At 40.2% G+C, this 19,905-nt stretch overlaps 1 protein-coding gene across 3 annotated transcripts in view; it reads left to right on the plus strand.

The window, feature by feature from the left end:
• Positions 1-19,905, plus strand: part of tln2a (talin 2a) — a 116,405-nt gene that overhangs the window by 64,608 nt on the left and 31,892 nt on the right. For all 3 annotated transcript variants that reach the window (XM_034679957.1, XM_034679959.1, XM_034679958.1), the window contains exons 11-25: positions 1,079-1,234; positions 2,245-2,346; positions 3,203-3,279; positions 6,640-6,820; positions 7,109-7,222; positions 7,398-7,506; positions 7,998-8,206; positions 9,525-9,623; positions 10,281-10,448; positions 11,630-11,764; positions 12,150-12,309; positions 14,357-14,523; positions 18,219-18,347; positions 19,117-19,230; positions 19,483-19,596. In XM_034679957.1, coding sequence (XP_034535848.1) covers positions 1,079-1,234; positions 2,245-2,346; positions 3,203-3,279; positions 6,640-6,820; positions 7,109-7,222; positions 7,398-7,506; positions 7,998-8,206; positions 9,525-9,623; positions 10,281-10,448; positions 11,630-11,764; positions 12,150-12,309; positions 14,357-14,523; positions 18,219-18,347; positions 19,117-19,230; positions 19,483-19,596 — 2,034 coding nt within the window. The remainder of the gene's footprint in view (positions 1-1,078; positions 1,235-2,244; positions 2,347-3,202; positions 3,280-6,639; positions 6,821-7,108; positions 7,223-7,397; positions 7,507-7,997; positions 8,207-9,524; positions 9,624-10,280; positions 10,449-11,629; positions 11,765-12,149; positions 12,310-14,356; positions 14,524-18,218; positions 18,348-19,116; positions 19,231-19,482; positions 19,597-19,905) is intronic.

The raw sequence follows: 19,905 nt of genomic DNA on the forward strand, positions 1-19,905 counted from the left end.
TGACTTTACCCCAGTCCTCAGCAGTCCAGTCCCTGTACCTTCTGCAGAATATCAGTCTGTCCCTGATGTTTTTACTGGAGAGAAGTGGCTTTTTTGCTGCCCTCCTTGACACCAGGCCTTCCTCCAAAAGTCTTCGCCTCACTCTGCGTGCAGATGCATTCACACCTGCCTGCTGCCATTCCTGAGCAAGCTCTGCACTGGTGGTGGCCCGATCCCGCAGCTGTAACACCTTCAGGAGACGGTCCTGGCGCTTGCTGGACTTTCTTGGGCGCCCTGGAGCCTGTTTGGCAACAATTGAACCTCTCTCCTTGAAGTTCTTGATAATTGGATAGACGGTTGACTGAGGTGCAATCTTACTCGCTGCTATAAACCTCCCTGTTAGGCCCTTTTTGTGCAATGCAATGATGGCTGCACGTGTTTCCTTGCAGGTAACCATGGCTAACAGATGAGGAACAATGGTGTCATGCACCATCTTCCTTTTAAAGTGTCCAGTCACTCGATCATGACAGATTGATCACCAGCCTTGTCCTCATCAACACCCACACCTGTGTTAATGTGTGTGACACCTGTGTGTCATTGAAATGATGTTAGCTGGTCCTTTTGTGGCAGGGCTGAAATGCAGTGGAAATGTGTTTTTGGTGATAAAGTTCATTTTCAAGGCAAAGAGGGACTTTGCAATTAATTGCAGTTGAGCTGATCACTCCTCATAACATTCTGGAGTATATGCAAATTGCCATTATAAAAACTGAAACAGCAGACTTTGTGAAAATTAATAGTTGTGTCATTCTCAAAACTTTTGGCCATGACTGTACATGAGAAGCAGTAACAAACACTTTTAGTCAAGGATTGAAGTGTGACACCTGTTCAGTGTTGGCAATTATTACAAGTGTTTGTCTCAAACATCTCCAGATAATGTGTTTGGTGGTTACTTTATCCAAAATTGGATGGAAAAAATCAGCTAGTGAGAGTTTTTTATTTACTTATTATTCTTCAGTTGCAGTCTGACACTGCATTATTTTCATCTTAATTGTGCTGTTTTTGTCTGTTTTGTACAAAACATTTATTTGATACTTTGCAGGAAAAGATGAAGAGTAAGAACAAGCTGGTGCCACGGCTCCTGGGGATCACCAAAGAGTCTGTGATGAGAGTGGAGGAGAGGACCAAAGACGTGGTTCAGGAGTGGCCACTTACGACCGTGAAGAGGTGGGCGGCATCACCCAAGAGCTTCACACTGGTGAGAGACACACACATACACACACACACACACACACACACACACACACACACACACACACACACACACACACACACACACACACACACACACACACACACACACACACACACACACACACACACTTTACACCCACACCACAGATAAAAACAAAGACTCCTATGTGATTTTTTTTCATACAGATTTAACTCAGAAGCATCTTTTAATTATTTTTCTCAACTTTCTGGGACTTCTAGCTATTTTCCTCTTACCCATTTTCTTTTTTACTCCCTCCAATCAACACTGAGCGTTGTGTCCCTAGCAGTAATAAAAACGTCAGCTTTCCAGTGAACCCAACTGTTCTCTTCAGAGGCCATAAAACAATCACTGTAGTGCTCAGTCCTCTTCTCCTTTCATTCTCTTATGCACTTCATGTATTGAACTCAGTCTTTTGTCTTCCCTGTCAATATCCCTCCTTTGTGTCAGCACCTGGAGTCAGTGAGCAACACGGATTTAATCTTGTAGATATGGGAGAGGGAATGTCTCTATTAAATTAACAAGCTTTCTCTTTTTTTCCTCTTAATTCAGCTGAGTGCTTTGTGCTTCAGGATATGTGTTTCTGTGACACTGGGATTTGATATGGAGTCGAAGGTTTGATTGGTTGCCCATAAATTGAGTTGCATTCTTTAATATGTTGTGAGATCGCTTCACCTCACCTTGTCTTTGATGCATAGTACAAGTGAACCAGAATTCACACTCATTCATATTTTGGGGAGAACAGGAAGATTTTTTTACTCTGATCCCTGCATTAGCTATCCTCCAAGATGCTTCTTGGGTTAATCTGACTCTGCATATGTTTCACCCAACACAATGTGTAACATTCATCTGGAAGTAGCCAGCTCCACAGATTCACAGTAATCCTTGCAGTAAATCCTCAGCGTGTGTGCCGTGCAGGCACTGCAGAGGATTTTTCCTCATTCCAGAATAAAATGCATGTTTAGAAGACAAAGTGTGTTTGTGTGTTTGTGAAGGACTTTGGAGAGTACCAAGAGAGCTACTACTCTGTACAGACCACGGAAGGAGAACAGATCTCCCAGCTCATTGCAGGATACATCGACATCATCCTGAAAAAGGTGAGACATTAATCTCTTGAGACACAGATGAATCATGATGAATCGATTTCCTCCTGTGGCAGATGAAGTGTCACATCTCTTGATGCTTGATGTACTCGGGGTGCTGTGTCATTCAGCTGATGTTAAATAAAGGAAAACAAAGGACAGCTGTGCTCATCTGAAAAACTGTAAAAGTCTACTGTGTCAACCAATCACACGAACAGTTGTTGTTGCTTTTATCAAGATACCACCTTCAGAACTGTGGAACTAAAGAGCTCAAGTGACTTAAGGTTAAGACTCGGTTATTACTCTGTATTTTCACGTTAGATTTGGGGAATTTTATGTTTTTATTCTGAGAGAATAGGACAGTCAATAGAGCAGGGCACCAGGACAGAGACTGGGGAGTGACATGCAGGAAAGGGGGGAGGTTGGAATTGAACCCAGGCTGCCTCGCATGAGGACTCAGCCAAACCAACGCCCCAAAACTAAGACTCAGTTTGACTCAACTTTTTAATGTACTGTATCCACAGTGAGCATCACATTTTGCTCTCCATCCTTCCTTTCCTCGGAAAAGGCAATTTACAAAAATATAACATTATGTTTTCAAACTATAGAAAAGATACACTATTTTGCATTCCACAGATTTAAACAAGATTCATATGTTATTTCAAATGTTTGATAGACTTCATAAGGTGCATTCTAAACCTGCAAATAGAATTTAAAAAAGTGCAAGTCGGAGACCTTTGTGTAGCGGATCAATTTAGGCCCTGGTTTTCTAACATGTGACACACTTAAAAAGATACCCACAAGGCAGCTTTGCAAAATCCATTGTGCTCTTCTTTTTAAAATGGTTTATTTTTTTCTATCCATCCTGCAGAAGCAAAGCAAAGACCGCTTTGGACTAGAAGGCGATGAAGAGTCGACGATGCTTGAGGAATCAGTATCACCGAAAAAGTATGTCAGTCAGCTATTTTTAACCATATTTTAAAATACCTTCTTTATAACTGCAAAAATACACAATCCAATAAACCTGTCACTTTATTCAATAGAAATGTTTGTATGCTACACAATGAACTGAAATAGAATATACATGCTAAAAATCAGGGTGTTCAGTTGTGTGGCGGGAGGAATACAAAGAGGGTGAGTGGGGTTGAATATTTGTTGTTGACCGTCAGCGTCATCGTCATCGTCATTGTCATCGTCATCGTCATCGTCATTATTATTGTTTATTTAGATCTTTTTTGGTATTTAATTATTTTGAGTGTTTCGTTAATAAATAGAAAACTTTCCATGGACTTTGATTTTAATTTATGGCAAGACGCGTCACAAACACGATCCCACTTAGTCACTGCAGCACTTTTCAATCTTAGCCGCTTCACAGGGTTTCTCCTGTCATTCCAAGCTAATAGCATGCTAACTTCAAGCCAAACATGCTAGAAAAGTTATAGACATAGTTATTGTTGTTATTATTATTATTATTATTATTATTAGTAGTAGTAGTAGTGGTATTAGTATTAGTATTAGTATTGGCATTAAATGTGATGTAAAAAATGATATTCTTTTAGAAAGAAAGCATACTTAGCTGCTGGAAAACGTTTTTAAATATACAATAGTGACCCTTTCAGTTCTCCCCATGTGATCCTTACTCTGCTTTATTATGTTGTATTGCTTTATGTTGTCGTCAACTACAAACCATACTGGATGATGATGTTTTCTTCATGAGCAAAATAGCAGCACACAACATCATTGCTTTATTGTCCCAAAACACAATAACAGACAAGGTCCTTTTTCAATTTCCTCCTTACCACTGTTCACGGATCCATTTAATAGAGTCTCATTTTAACACATGAACTCCTCCTAAGCCGGGCTTTATCTGAAAGATAATCATTATGTGAGGTAATTTGGCTGCCCTGGACAAGCAAAGGTTCTTTTTGGACATTTCCTGATTAGATGTGTATTACCGCATTTATTCACTGTGGACTTACAGTGCGTAACTGAAGCCCTCTTTCCTGTCTACCCTCAATTGATATTCCTCTCCTGCTTAAACTCAGAAATAATTTGCTGCGATTGTTTTTGTGTGTAGTTTTCCCCTCTTTGTTTTATCTGTGCTTGTGCACGCTGCTGACGGCAAGAAGTCTTTAATACTACAAACATGTGGCAAGCCAAACTCTGCATGGCCTTATCTGAGGGACAAGAAAACAAAGCTTCGTCTGCCACAAGTACACAATGGGAAGTCTCTGCAGTGTAGGTCTACGTTCCACTGTCACAAATGAACACAACAACACTGCCTAGTGTTAAACCTCTTCCATTAGCAAACTCATCAATCAATCAATCAATCAATCAATCAATCAATCAATCAATCAATCAATCAATCAATCAATCAATCAATCAATCTTTATTTGTATAGCACCAAATCACAACAAACGTTACCTCAAGACGCTTTTACAAACATAGGAGGTCTAGACCACTCTATGTCAAATTATGAACAGAGACCCAACTTCAAGACAGGGTAAGACTCAGTCTGACCCCACCTTAATCCATCATGAGCATTGCACATCGCAGTATTTAGCTAGTTACAGTGGTGAGGAAAAACTTCCTCATAAACACAGACACACACAGAAACACTAACAGATTTTTTTTCCTCTTTATGTTTTTCTCTTCAATAGTTTTGTTCTTTTGTCCAATCACTGATACCACATTGCAGCAGTAGTAGCAATGCTATTTGTCTCAGGTGTTCAGTGTGTATCAGTATGTTATATGTATGTATATGTACTTTAAACAGAAACTGATAATTTGTACACAGAAGACCCCTTTAGGTAGATTATAGTACTTGTTTTTATTCTCCTTTCAACAGTTTCACAGATTAGGAATATAAACATTGAAGCTGTATGCTAAATTATGCTATTAGGTTTACTGAGAGATCAATTTAAATTTAATGATAAGTAATTTATTTTCATGGTTTTAGCTATTCTCATAAATATTGGACAACAAAACTGAATTGTTAAGCTTTTTGATCATCAAAAAAACATTTTTCCAGGTACAGGTTAGTGCTCAGTAAAACTAGGTAGATACATTTAGCTCTTTTTGTGAAGGCTAATTTAGCTCTAACTAAATAGTACCTTGCTCTGTAGGTTTGCATACTTGTCTAGTTTTGAGACATCATATTTCTAAAATGTTGCATGTCTATGCTGTTTTATTTTAGAATAACACATTTATTTTTTTGTAGTTCACTTTTTTCATTGTTTTCAAGAAAGTGCAAAATTCAGGATGAAATAAAACAATACAGAAACCAGATACATTTCACATAAAAAGTAGTAATAAGGGCAATGGCAAAAGAAAACATAGCGATATCAAACAAACAGTAATAACAACAATAACAACAACAAAAAACAACAAACCTAATTTCTAACAGGGAAAGCACGGAGCTCAGTGCATCGCAACCACTCACCCACTCCCGTCACACTCATAAACAAAGGTAGTTATTCCATATTGTATTGTATCCATGAAGGGACCCCATATGTCCAAAAACATCTCCTGTCTGTTATTAAGCTTTGTTGTTTAAAAATGAAGAATAACACATTTAGAAAAATCTTCATTTATATCGTAACTCCATTTTCAAAACAAAGTAGTTTCTGTGTTTTGTCTTTGTGTGGTTAGAATAGTGTAATAATTTCGGGTCTATTGAAGCAATGACAAAATTAATACAAGTAAAAGAAGTTCTCATTATGATGCCTTCTATCTTTCCATTGGTTATCATCTTGAATACTCTGTTGCAAAATACAACAGGTGACCAATGGGCAGACAACACTGTCGATGACAAAGTCTTTTGGCTCATATTGACGACTAATCATTACTTTCTCATGTGGAGAATCTGTCAGTCTATTCTCTGCATTTTCTGCAGCATTTTCATCTTGTTTCAGTGGGATTGGAACCGTTTTTTCAACAGCTGTGAGAACAGTAATTTGAGTGGGTGTGAGGACGATGATTAATCACCCCTCCCCCACCATTTATATTCCACCTCCCTCCCTTTGGTAAAAATGGCCACTGAGCCTATATTAACCAAATTAGAAGGTTTTGCTTGCAACCTTTCATTCTGTGCACACACTGCTGCTTTTAAATAGATCACCGTGATTTGCAGGCTCTATCATCCAAGAACACTTTGACCTCATCTTTTGGGATGTGAATCTAGAGTGTTGTTAGTAAATGTAGCTTTTCTGCTTCGTGTGCAATTACAATAAATTAAAGTAATTAGTAAATAAACGATGTTTTGAACTTTATAGATGCTGTCTAAGTGACCTCTTTGTGAACTCGCAGGTCAACCATCCTTCAACAACAGTTTAATCGTGTAGGTCGAGCGGAGCACGGCTCAGTGGCACTGCCAGGGGTGATCCGCTCCGGCTCTATCGGCACAGAATCACTCAGCATGGGCACCATGCCATCAGCTCAACAGCAGATCACTATGGGTCAGATGCACCGTGGACATATGCCCCCGCTGGTAAGAAGAACAAAATTGCTCTCAGTATGACGTTTGAATTTTTCATTCATGGATGACCTTCTTCTGTGTTCAGGACGTCTGTCTTGTGTGTCATTCATTTAAGATTGTTTTTTGATGTAGATATACAGTATATCATTGTATTTCAGTTGGTCCTCTTTTCCCCTTCTCTTGACTTGTTCCTATGCTTATTATTGGAGAGGTGTCACCAGGGGACATTTAGTTCCTAGAACAAGCCTTCTGGTCTGCATGCTGTGAGAAATGAGCCCACTTATGTTCTTGTACTTGCAGAGCTCAGCACAACAGGCTCTGATGGGCACCATTAACACGAGTATGCAAGCTGTGCAGAAGGCCCAGATTGACCTTGGAGAGGTCGACAACCTGCCACCACTGGGACAGGACATGGTACTGTACAGTGGTCATACATGTGACACTCATTGTAGACAGCACAGAGCTTACTTTTACCTAATGTTGTGCTTTTGATCCATAATAGTGCTGCATGCAGAGTTCAGCCATGTTTAGATGGAATGTATGCATGCAAAGTTCTGTTTTTTAATATGATGTACCACTTTTTACCCAGGCATCCAAGGTGTGGGTCCAGAACAAAATGGATGAATCAAAACACGAGATCCACTCTCAGGTGGATGCCATCACTGCAGGAACAGCATCTGTGGTCAACCTCACAGCTGGTCAGTGGCACTAACATGACTCAGCAGAAAGTATTCTGTTTAAATGTACTATAGTTCACTTAAAACAAAATGTTCAGTGATTGAAGTCTGTAATATATATTTCAAACCCTTCAATGAAACCAGAGAAGGTGTTTGACGTGGCCACAGTTTAACAAGCAGATTTGTAAGGGTGCTGTTTTCTGCAGAGATAAAATTATCTGGCCAATTAAGGACTTGAAGCAGAACCTTTCCAGCAGTCTCGTGTTCATTAACATAACTGTGGACCATGTATAAAATCTAATAGCCTCCTTAAATCCTGCTGTGGTTTGTTGAATTTTGGCAGTATGCCTCTTAGAGCCACTTCACATTGAAATGGGTTATTTTTTCCATTTAGCTTTTCTGTAGACACACAAGAATCTGCCTCTTGATTTCCACTTTACTAAAATAGACTAATGCAGTGTTTTTTGTTCTCTGTATTAATGTGTCACTCTGTCCTCTGTCCCCTTGCTCAGGCGATCCAACAGACACAGACTACACAGCAGTGGGCTGCGCCATCACCACCATCTCCTCCAACCTGACAGAAATGTCAAAGGGTGTGAAGCTGCTGGCTGCGCTGATGGAGGATGATGTTGGTGGAGGAAATGATCTGATGAGGGCTGCCAGGACGCTGGCAGGGGCTGTGTCTGACCTGCTGAAGGCCGTGGAGCCGGCTTCTGGAGAGGTGAGCAAAGAACCCTCAAACCCTGTTATGACACAGTGTCTTGTAAAGTCAATCAGAGACTTTTCTTTACACCACATACTGTATGACAGCATTGTGAGGTTGCCTCCATTTTGCTTTCTAAACAGACATTACATCATTGTTCTATCCTTTCTTCCTGACCCTACTGCACAGCTGAAAAAGGGCTGTCTTGAGGATCATAATTGTAGACAGAAAGTAGATACTGAGGTATGAAAAAAATATGCCAGAATAAACAGAAAGATAGAGGTGGTTCATGGATTGAGATGTAGATTTTTTTAAGGAAAGACAGATGGGAAATAGTGTGTAAAAGTGAACCTGGCTCTACATTTGAGGCTAAGCAGAAAGCCAACACAACACCATTTGTATTACCTCAAATACTGGATTCTGCACAATGATTTTTTCTTCATTCAAATTACAGCCTGAAAAAAATCACATCTTCAGTTCTGTTCTGGATTAATACATGTTCTGTTAAAAATGGAGTGTCTCCCCTCGTCCTCAAAAGTAATACATCTAATTATATTAACATCCTGTGCTGCTGGCCGACCTCAGATAACTGAATTGTCCAGGTGGGTCTGAGTGGAGTGCTCAGAGTGAGGGTAAACTAATTGGCAAGAATTCTCTGCTTTAAGAGAAACAAAACCTGCATTAAAAATCTTTAAAGCGGTCTCATTTTTCTGGTATTAATGTTGTCTGTTTGCTCTTTCATTGTACTGTTCTCACTGAGGTCTATTAAGAGCTTTTATTTGTTGTGGAAGTATCATTCTGAAGTTAATGTTCTGTACAGTTAATGGCTTACAATCTGTATAATGCACAGGCCTATCTAGCTTTGGGACAACCCTGAGCTCTGTGCATTATGCATGAGAGGTAACTTGTAACCTTAAAGCCAGTGTAAGAAGAGATGCAGACTGAGTGATAGACTTTAGCCTCTATTCATCACAGCTATGAGTGCTCTATGACACAGTGATGTATGTTAACTGCATAAAAAACTCAGATGATGCTGATGTTGTTTTTTGAAGCAACATGCAGCACAGTAAATAATTTTACAGGCTAACTAGAAGTCATGTATCAAAATTCAACTGGATCTAGTTTTTCTCTCAGGGATATAAATGCAGCTTTAAATCCTGATGGTCTTCTTTGTGTGTGTGTGTGTGTGTGTGTGTGTGTGTGTGTGTGTGTGTGTGTGTGTGTGTGTGTGTGTGTGTGTGTGTGTGTGTGTGTGTGTGTGTGTGTGTGTGTGTGTGTGTGTGTGTGTGTGTGTGTGTGTGTGTGTGTGTGTGTTTGTGTGTGCTTGCATCTAAAGCCCAGACAGACTGTGCTGACAGCAGCAGGCAGCATCGGGCAGGCCAGTGGAGACCTCCTGCGCCAGATTGGAGAGAACGAGACGGACGAGAGATTCCAGGTACTGATGCAACGCTTTTAGCCATTTATCATTACCATCACACTGAATGTAACAGACAAAGAAAGCTTGGCCTTGGATCACTCATTTAATCAAAAACATGTGGTAACCAGGGAAATATGAAAATATTTTCCTGCAACTTTTCTTTTTATTTGACTTCATCGTTTTGTTTAAGTGAAGCTATTCACTGTAGTCTTTTGTTTTTCCATCATGTTGCTCATACTGGCTGTCCAATGCTTAATGATGTAATTCAGTGTTGTATACAGAGATAGAAAACAAGCCTGGCCGTCACGTTACAGCAGTCATATTCAATGTACACCAGTATTTTATATGATTAATTTAAAATGACATGTACTGATCAGAATAGGGTTATTGTTTTTTTCTTCATGCGATTTGATGCAAATCACCAATAAGAATCATATATTTATGTACAGATGAGAAAACAGCTTAGCTTTTCCTGGAAAAAGATAGGATTTTGATGTCCTATTTTGTCTCTCAGCTTCCTCACCTTTCCTCTCTTAGCACAGTAGCACATTAATAAAGACAAATCCACATAAAATGGAGCTTTACTGAAAAATGGATTATCCTTTATCTTCATTGTCCAAGTGACATGAAAACAATCCTTTGCTAATGAGGTGATTTGTGCATCGTTTATTGCAGGACATCCTGATGAATCTGGCCAAGGCAGTGGCCAACGCTGCAGCCATGTTGGTGCTGAAGGCCAAAAACGTGGCCCAGGTCGCTGAGGACAGTGTGCTTCAGAACCGGGTCATCGCTGCTGCCACCCAGTGTGCTCTGTCCACCTCCCAGCTAGTGGCATGTGCTAAGGTACAAGATGATAAGATTGTGGAACTGTCAGGTAGTACAAATATGCCGAGTGCTGAGTCATTGTACTAAGTGACTCACATCATATCACTATTTATAGAATGTTCTGCCAATTACAGACGAGTACATCCATTAGATCTCATGCACAAAAGCTTAGTGGTGTCATTTTTTCAGTTTCTAATGACAGGTCTGTCAAGGATGTGAATATTAAACACCCAGTGATGTCGGTACATGACTTAGGAAGCTATTGTTAATGCCATTATATGCAGTTTGTGACAGTTAACTCTGATAAGTTTCATTGTCCATCTCAACAGGGTTTCCATTGAGGTTTAGCAACCCCAGAAGTATTGCGAGTAAACTGCAAGTCATCCACAGCTAAAAAACAAGACTTTTTAGAGGGAGAGCTTATCAGAATGCACAACGGCCCAGTTAAATACCCTGTGCCCTCATTATATTTGCACATCTTTAATTGTACAACCCACACGCTTCTAATTAGCTTAAATAGCCTCCTGGCTCCCGTTCTGAATTGTTACGTTTACTAAACAAACCTGCACCTCTTTGCATGGCAGGAAATTAAAATCATCTGCTGAATCCCATGGACTTTTTCTTTCCTTTTTCTTATTTTCTTTCCACTGTTCTCAGTGAAACATGAGTTGTGATTTCATAACAAGAAGACTACTATAGAGGTTTTCTATAATTAAACTGCACAAAAATATTATACTTTGGGGCGCTGTTGGCCCAGCGGTCTAAGTGCCCCACACACAGAGGCTAGAGTCCTTGTTGCAGGGGACGCCGGTTCGATTCCCGGCCGGTCGACCATATCCTGCATGTCCTCCCCCGCTCTCTACTCCCCTTATTTCCTGTCTCTCTTCAGCTGTCCTGTCAAATAATGGCAAAAGGGCCAAATATATAACTTAAAAAATTATACTTTATTAAACCTCTTTAATCCAGTTAACCCCTTAAAGGATGATTGATGGCATGTCTAGTTTCCAGTGAAGATGAGTATACAATTAAAACAGAATAAAATATATGAGCAAAAATATGATAACAAGGCAAAATAAATGAAACAGGCTATCTTTTCTCCTCTGTGAAGACTTGCTCCTTCATGTCAATTAATCCCTCTTTACTGTTATTTGTCTTTTACACCTTTCACCCTGTTGTTGTTGTTGTTGTTGCTGCTCTAGGTGGTGAGTCCCACCATCAGTTCACCGGTTTGTCAGGAGCAGTTAATTGAGGCAGGAAAGCTGGTGGATCGCTCGGTGGAAAGCTGTGTGCAGGCCTGTCTCTCAGCTACAGAGGACGGCGAGCTCCTCAAACAGGTTAGCACCGTTGATGTGTACACCAGCAGTGCATTGAATTCCTTTGTCTTAAAAGATGAAAGTATAACACAAGTTATACCCAGAAAACAAAGATTAGCCCTGAATGATAGTAATAATAATAATCAGAATTATAGGACTTATATGGCCCTTTCTCGATACTCAGAGATGCTTAACATTGTGTGCAATAGGTTGATTAATTCCTACAATACCGATTCACAAGCTTTCCATTTAAACCACACCAGATTCTATTCATGTGCTAGAACCCAGCTTAAGGAGCAATGAAGATAATGAGTCCAGTGTGGCTCTAACCAGCCTGCTGGAATAAGAAGCAGGGAATAATGCAGATTAACACTAAAGTTAATGATGTGTGTCTCCTGTTTTGAAGGTGAGCGCAGCAGCCAGTGTGGTGAGTCAGGCTCTGGGAGATCTCCTGCAGCACGTCCGTCAGTACACCTCCAGAGGAGAGCCCATCGGGCGCTATGACCAGGCCACAGATACCATCATGACCGTAACAGAGAGCATCTTCTGCTCCATGGGAGATGCAGGTGAGTACAAATGAGGTCATTGTTTAAAGATGAGAATGCACATCCTGCCAGGCTGGGGGATTTTTCTCAGCTGTGTAAGGGCTCTGATAAAATGTTAATGTGTTTTTGTTTGTGATAAAGTAATTATGTATGGTTCATAGGATATGGAACAGGTTTATGTACAACTATAAGTAAAACCATCTGCTTTTAGTGAGCTATCATTTTTTGGTGTTTGAGTCCAACACTTTGGTCCCGACTGAAACATCTCAACAACAACCGTTTGATTGATTACCTTGAAATTTGGTCGACACATCCCTTTCAGGATATGACATCATGCAAGTCCCAATGGCTCCAGAATCAGTCGCTTTCCCATCAGCTTCAGCTTATCTGAAGATCTAGTCACTAAATATCGGTCATCAATCATCAACAAGCTTATATACTGGACTATATGATGTTAAGTATATGTTATTTAAGAAAACATTATAACTGATAAAGATGACATGGTAGCTTTAAACATGTCTAAACAGTCTTAGTTTCATTTGAGTTGTCACCTTAAGCCTAAGAATTAAAATAGTCCTTACTCATTCAGTGCATCAAGATAAAGTGCACAATTTTAAATCCAAACATTTTGTCTAAATAACTCAAGGAAGCTTGTGGAATGTTATCAGAGTTCAATGGTCCATTATGACAGCTGTTTCTTTGTCATGATGTAATGTGAACTCTTCAAGGTTTGACCTGAATGTACTTCCCCAAAAGTCAGATTTCCTTTCACACTCCAATTAGCTCTAAATTTGAGGGGAAAAAAAGAGCATTTTTGATGAGTTTGACCCTCCTTAGCCTTCACACTTTTTCATTAAAAAGTAATGAAAGAGCACCTTGGCTTTATCCAACCCAAGCTTGATTTTTTCTTTCTACTGCTCTAAAGTTTCTAGTTCCTGAGTAGATGTGTTGTCTATCCCACGTCACCCTGTCTTCTCTCCTCAGAGACTGTGCCGAGATGTTAGGTTTGAATGGACTATCGTCAGCACTGGTGAAGCCACAGAAAAACGCTGACAGTGATGTTTATACTTCTGACAGCAGAGAGAGACAGATAGATAGAAAGAGATGCATAGAGAAAGCCCCGGCCCTGCGCTCAGTTTAGCTGGATTGATTGGCTCAGGAGACATGTGCAATCTCTATTTGTTTTGACGAGGCTTGAATACATGCAGCCTGTTGGAGGATGCTGCCTTTGAACTGGTGTCAAATATGTCAGGTGAAGTCAAACCTGGCATGTCAGGTACAAAAGTGAAGAAAAACAGAGTGAATCCCTCTGTAGTGCAGCGTTGGCAGATCGTCTGATACATTCATATGAATTATAGAAGCTCAGTGCCAAGCAGCTTTTGTAGTGTGCCATTTTTGCACTACAGTCAGAATGAAGACGACTATCCCTTTTGTCTTCCCTCATTATTCTGATAAAGAGGAAAATATTTTCTAAGGGAATCAAATACACCAGGGCTGGAAGAACATTTACATCATTTTATCTCTTCACAAGTCATATACAGGTGTTGGAACATTTTTCACATCTGATCGTGCTGACAAATACAACTGTGCAAGAAATTTGGAGCAGAGGGAAGGATGATGTATGTTTTTATCTTCTCTTCTCCCACGGAGTGCTGACATTTATCAGTTCAAACATTCACAGACTGAATGATCACACCATTAGTCATATTAACAACTTCAAATGTCTCGTTTTGGTAATAATTAAGTGCTATTGAATTAAAAATCAATGCAGTGCTTTGAAATTTTCATACCCATGTCTAAGATTTAACAGCTTTTTATGTCCCGCATTAATATCTCTAGTCTGCACAAAAGTGTGGAGTCATCACAGATCGTTCGACCTTTCTCACAAGTAAAGAAACAAAGATGCAGTTCTCTGTTCATAAAAGTAAATTCACAGTTTGCAGAAAAATGACGTTATGCAGATATGTCAGAACAGGTTAACTGTCTTAACATACTTTATCCCTCGCCCACTGATCCACTTCCCTTCCTCATCTATGACCATCTTCTAACCCTTGGTCTGTCCCCTCAGGAGAGATGGTCCGTCAAGCTCGGGTGCTGGCTCAGGCCACCTCAGACCTGGTTAACGCCATGAGGTCAGATGCAGAGGCCGAGGTGGATGTTGACAATTCTAAGAAGTTGCTGGCAGCTGCTAAATTACTGGCTGACGCTACTGCACGGATGGTAGAGGCAGCAAAGGTAAGAAGAGCCCAAGTGTTTCATATTTATTCTATTGCAGCAAATATCCTAAATGAAATTTACTGAAGAAAACGTTACTTCCTGTACTGTTCATATACTGACCTCAAAAAATCCTGAAGAGTTTTAATCAGTTGTGGCATTTCTTTAGACTAGATGAGAGTCTACAGAGCTGAATTTATTCTCTTGGACATCATGCATGACCTTTTCAGTGAAGCAGAGGGGAAAGAAGCCTCAACAAGCCCAAATAGAGCTGCTGTGTGCGCCAAAAAGAAAGTTGGGAAAGTAATTCTACTCAGTTTTAATTTCAGAAGTATTATTCTATTATTAGAAACTGACCTTTAAAAACTTTTTCAATAAAAATAATACATGGATGGATATTTCACTAGGGATTCTGACTCCTGAGGTTAGTTTCTGAATGGGGTTTAACAGCGTGTTATTTCATTGGTTTGTGGTGGGAAATCATAGACTGAGTAAAACAAGGGAGCATTTTCATCAGCTGATTGGTTTCTGAAAAGATCCCAAAGATGGTGGTTGCCTTATTGGAAATGCAGACTTCAACAAACCTTCAGCTAATCTACAAACCAACAAAGCAAGGGAGTGCACAGCCTTGCTGCCTGCTGAACAGCTATAATGCACCAACCTGTCATCAAATCAGCCATGCCCCCAATATGCTTAGCTATGTACAACTCGTAGCCTTAATGTGATCACAATGGATGTTATAAAAAATTCCATCACCTGTACAAATAAAGAAATGAAGTACAGAGAGCAAAATAGTTTTAGTATTTTTGTATTACTTTGTAGGCTGTAAACATGTTTATTCCTCCTGTAAAATTGGACATCTACTATGAGCTCTTATCTCTGCTTGGCTGTTGAAGCCAGCCTCAAGTGAACCCTCCACTCACTGCAGTATTTGGTACTTCTGCATTGGCTTATTTTTCAACACTGGAGGTTGCTGCTTGTGAAAGAGTTGCCATCTGCAAACTTTGTCATCTATCTCTCTGAGCTGTCATATGGAGCATTAAGACTTGAATCAGTGCAGAAATTACAGACTTGATCCACTGACACTGAACTGGTTGACATTGGTAGAATCTTAGTGGAGAAAAGTCTCCATTGACAATAAGCAAAAACACGCGTTTTCTTAGAATGAATTAATGATTGAATCTTTGTACAGCAGCTGCAGGATGTGACTCTGATTCAGACTGTTAGTGTGAGCAGCTCATCACATATTTCAGTTCAGCACCTCTGCTCTCATCCTGGCTTTTAACTCCAACAGTATACACAGATCAGCCATAACATTATGACCACCTGCCTGATATTGCTTACCTCTCTTCAGTTCTGGGCCAGAAAAGCCCTGACCCCAGACCTCTGAAGGTGCGCTGAGATATGAGTAATAGATCCTTTAAGTCCTGGAAATTGTGAGGTGGGGCCTCCATGAATTGGACTTTATGCCACAGATGCTCAATTGGATTTAGTTCTGGGTAATTTGGAGTCCACTCAATACCTTGAACATGTTGTCAGGTTCCCACAGGTGACATTCTTCCATACTTTGTGGTCCTGTTTCTGACCCTTCCTATCAGAGCAAGCATTTACCTTTTCAGTACCTTAAGCCTGCAGTAGCTCTTCTTTGATCAAACCACACGAGCCAGCCTCCATTTCCTGCACACATCACTGAGCTTTGCCCTTCCCTGGCCCTTACCACTGGGTTCAGTACCACTTTTGGTAGGCACTGACCCCTGCAGACCGGGAACACCTCAAAAGAGCTGCAGTTTCAGAGATGCTCTGACCCAGTCGTCTCACTGTCACAGTTTGGTCTTGCTCATTTTACCTGCTTCCAACACCTCAAACTCAAGGACAAAATGTCCCTAGCTGCCTATCATATCCTGCCCACTGACAGGGGCCATTGTAAGGAGATCATCAATATTATTTACTTCACCTTTCAGTGGTCACAATTTTATGGCTGATTAGTGTAATATAGATTTACAACTAAGATGTCTCTAATCATAAATGATACTGAATGTAACTTTGTGTGCTTTTGACTGTTATTCCTCTTCTCTTTAATCTGAAATATTCACAAACAAAGTTAATTAACATTTATGTTCAAGTGGTTGCACTGAGCTTTTATTAGATAAGTAAATAAAGGAGATGCTGTTTCAATATTCAGAGTAAACATCACAGTGGAAAATGTAATTAATCTAATATTGATTGATTGATTTGTACACACCTGTTGGTTTAATCATTTGGTTTATCAGCAGTGTTTTTAGATGCATTTACAGACATACTCATTATCAAATGAAATAACAAATGTCAGACTGAATGGTCAAATAGGTTCAAAGTTACAGGTTTGAACATTGAAATATTCATATGAATGCATGGTTCATATTCACCAGTTTCTAGCGTAACATGATTAAAGAGAAATTCAGACTCTTTCTTCCCACGCTGCTGAGGGGCAGCTTTAGCTTTGCTACACGTCCATTCATCTGCTATCTCTCTCCATCCCTCTCATTATCTGTCTGCTGAATCACACACTGATATTAATAACACTCCACTTCCAGCACGGATATTAAATAACGCCCTCCAGCTGGTTGGACGGGGGAGCTTGATGCTAGACTCATCGCCATCACAGCTGTAGTATGTGTTTATCTGTGTCAAAGGAGGCTCAGAACTCAGCCAGTCGTGGTAGCCCTGGTAACTGATTAATTTAGCTCTAGCAGTTCAGCTTTATCCTCGACTGTATTAATGTTGATATTTCTTTTTGCTCAAAGACCATGTCAGGTTATGATGTGCGTCAGTCAGACGCTTATTGTGAAAGTTTTGCATCACCGTAAGACAGATCATTCTTCTTGAAGGCTAGCTCCACTTTCTGAGTTGTTGCGTGTGGTATCTTGTTACTTCCTGTGGAAATCAGCACTTTTTAATAATTATGCAAATTGGCTGTTAAATTTAAATGGTGTCAGCAGGCAGATGACAGCTGCTACACTCAGCAATGATCATTTGAAGCTGGTCACTAACAACATTTTACTGTAATTAATGTTGTGGCAAATGTTGCAAAAAAAGAAAAATTGCTCCAAACATTCAAACCCATGAAAAGAGTGTTTGAACACTTGTGTGCATGGTTCAAAGTGATATCTGGGTACCTGGTGACTGCTATCTGTGGGGTTAAACATTAATGTGATGACATGGGTTTTCACTAGCACACCCACGCCACCTCTCTGTGCAGCTGCAGGTGTAGCTACCAACTTCCAAAGTAATTAACCTAATGGCAGCAGGCTTAGCTGTCTCTCCAACAGCGTGACACACACAGCTGCTGAGTGATATCAGCCTCCTCAGAAACCAGTAGTCTCACTCTGCTGGGTTTAGAAATATACTTTAAAACGTGCATTTATAGTTGTAAAGTTGTTGTTTTTTTGTAGGGAGAGGAGCTGAAGCTTAGTTTAAGTGCAGGGCTAAATTCTGGGTCATCTTAAAAGGCTTGTTTACACTGATGGGATTTTTAAAGATGCTTTGAAAGTGCTGATGTCAGTTTGGGTTTTTGTGTGCTGCTCGTCTCGGTGTGTGTTGTGATGGGTGCTTCTCCTAAAAAAAGCATAGAGTGAGGGAATATTGTGCATAGATTATTTGGGGTCATAATATAAGAGCTGTTATCTTATCCTGCCCACCTGTCATTTATTTGCTGATGTATACGTGTGTTTTCTCAGGGAGCGGCGGCATACCCGGAGAATGAGGACCAGCAGCAGAGACTGAGGGAGGCTGCTGAGGGGCTACGTGTGGCCACCAATGCCGCTGCTCAAAATGCCATTAAGAAGAAACTGATCAACAGACTGGAGGTTAGTGACGTTAGTTTCTTCCAAGGGAGATGTGGAAGGATTTGATTCCCTCCTGTTCCTGAAAATATTTACCTCAAATAGGACATAAAAACACCACAACTAATGCTAAAAAAATGCTGTCTAAAAAGTACAAAGAGGCAACTTGTAATACCCCAGACCTGCAAGTGCTGGTTGTTGATTTCAGCAACATTATATGGAAGAGATGTTTTAAACAGTTTTATGTTTGTAGTAATTCACTTTTTAAAAATTGTACAAAGATATTTTTTTTTCAAATTTCAAGAGGAGCAAATGGTTTGTCTGCTTCAGTAACAGGGTTTTTATTTGTTGTATTCCTAATTTAGTCTGAATAATTATTTAAAATCAATTACAGATGATTTTTATCTATAACAATGTGTAACTTTTGTGAAAACCAGGTGTTAAACCTTAGCTGAACTTGCTAATGTATTCATGTATTTCAACTCATAAGCATTTCAATATATTCCTGTTGATTCGTGACTCATGAAGCCTGCATAAACAGAGAGGCTTCAGCTTTTCATTGTTTGGAGAGAAAATGTATACCTTTTAAGAAACCACAAACCCTCACATAGAAATATCAGGACAGTTATTTTATGTCGACAACTTTAACCATGATATTCAATGTTCAGACTGCAAAGCAGTGGTGAGTTTGCTTTAAATGGACTGTTTAAGAGAGACTGATACAAGAGACAGACAGTGAACTACTGTGTAATCATACTTTAAGTGTGGATGTTTTTGTCTCAATTTTCTCTAGAATGCTGCCAAGCAAGCCGCGGCTGCAGCCACGCAAACCATCGCTGCTGCTCAAAATGCTGCCGCCTCAAACAAGAACACTGCAGCTCACCAGCAGCTGGTTCAGAGCTGCAAGGTGAGCATCAATACTTTCCAGCCTGACTTCCCCATTATTGCTTCTTAAATGGATTCTTCAAAGGGTTTACTCCACAGTGTTTTCTTTTCGTATCCTCAGTAAGCATCATTTTGTCAGCCGTTTGCTGTCATTGTTTTTGTGCATCCAAATGTTTCATGTTTATTCTAAGGCGTTCAGTCAATGTTTGAATTATCCATACTAGATGTATTGAAGCCTGGTTGTGTAAGTGTGACTGATTACTGATATTTATAGGCAGTGGCAGACCACATCCCACAACTTGTGCAGGGGGTGCGTGGCAGTCAGGCCAAACCTGAGGACCTCAGTGCACAACTGGCTCTCATCATTGCCAGCCAGAACTTCCTACAGGTGCAATACACACACACACACACACACACACACACACACACACACACACACACACACACACACACACACACACACACACACACACACACACACACACACACACACACACACACACACATTCTCTAACAACTTGGTGCCCCTGTGCTCAAATGCAGTAACTCCAGTCCTACATTGGGAACCAGGCTGAGCAAAGTATAAATAGTGTTTCTGCCATGAGGGAATCCTTTGAAAATAGGCCTGTAACCTCTTTTTGGTGAAAGCAGGCAGTTAAAGAAACAGTGGCGATGTGGGGGATTATGTGTTTAATGC

This window comes from Notolabrus celidotus, chromosome 3, assembly GCF_009762535.1.
Source record: "Notolabrus celidotus isolate fNotCel1 chromosome 3, fNotCel1.pri, whole genome shotgun sequence".
Lineage (NCBI taxonomy): Eukaryota > Metazoa > Chordata > Actinopteri > Labriformes > Labridae > Notolabrus > Notolabrus celidotus.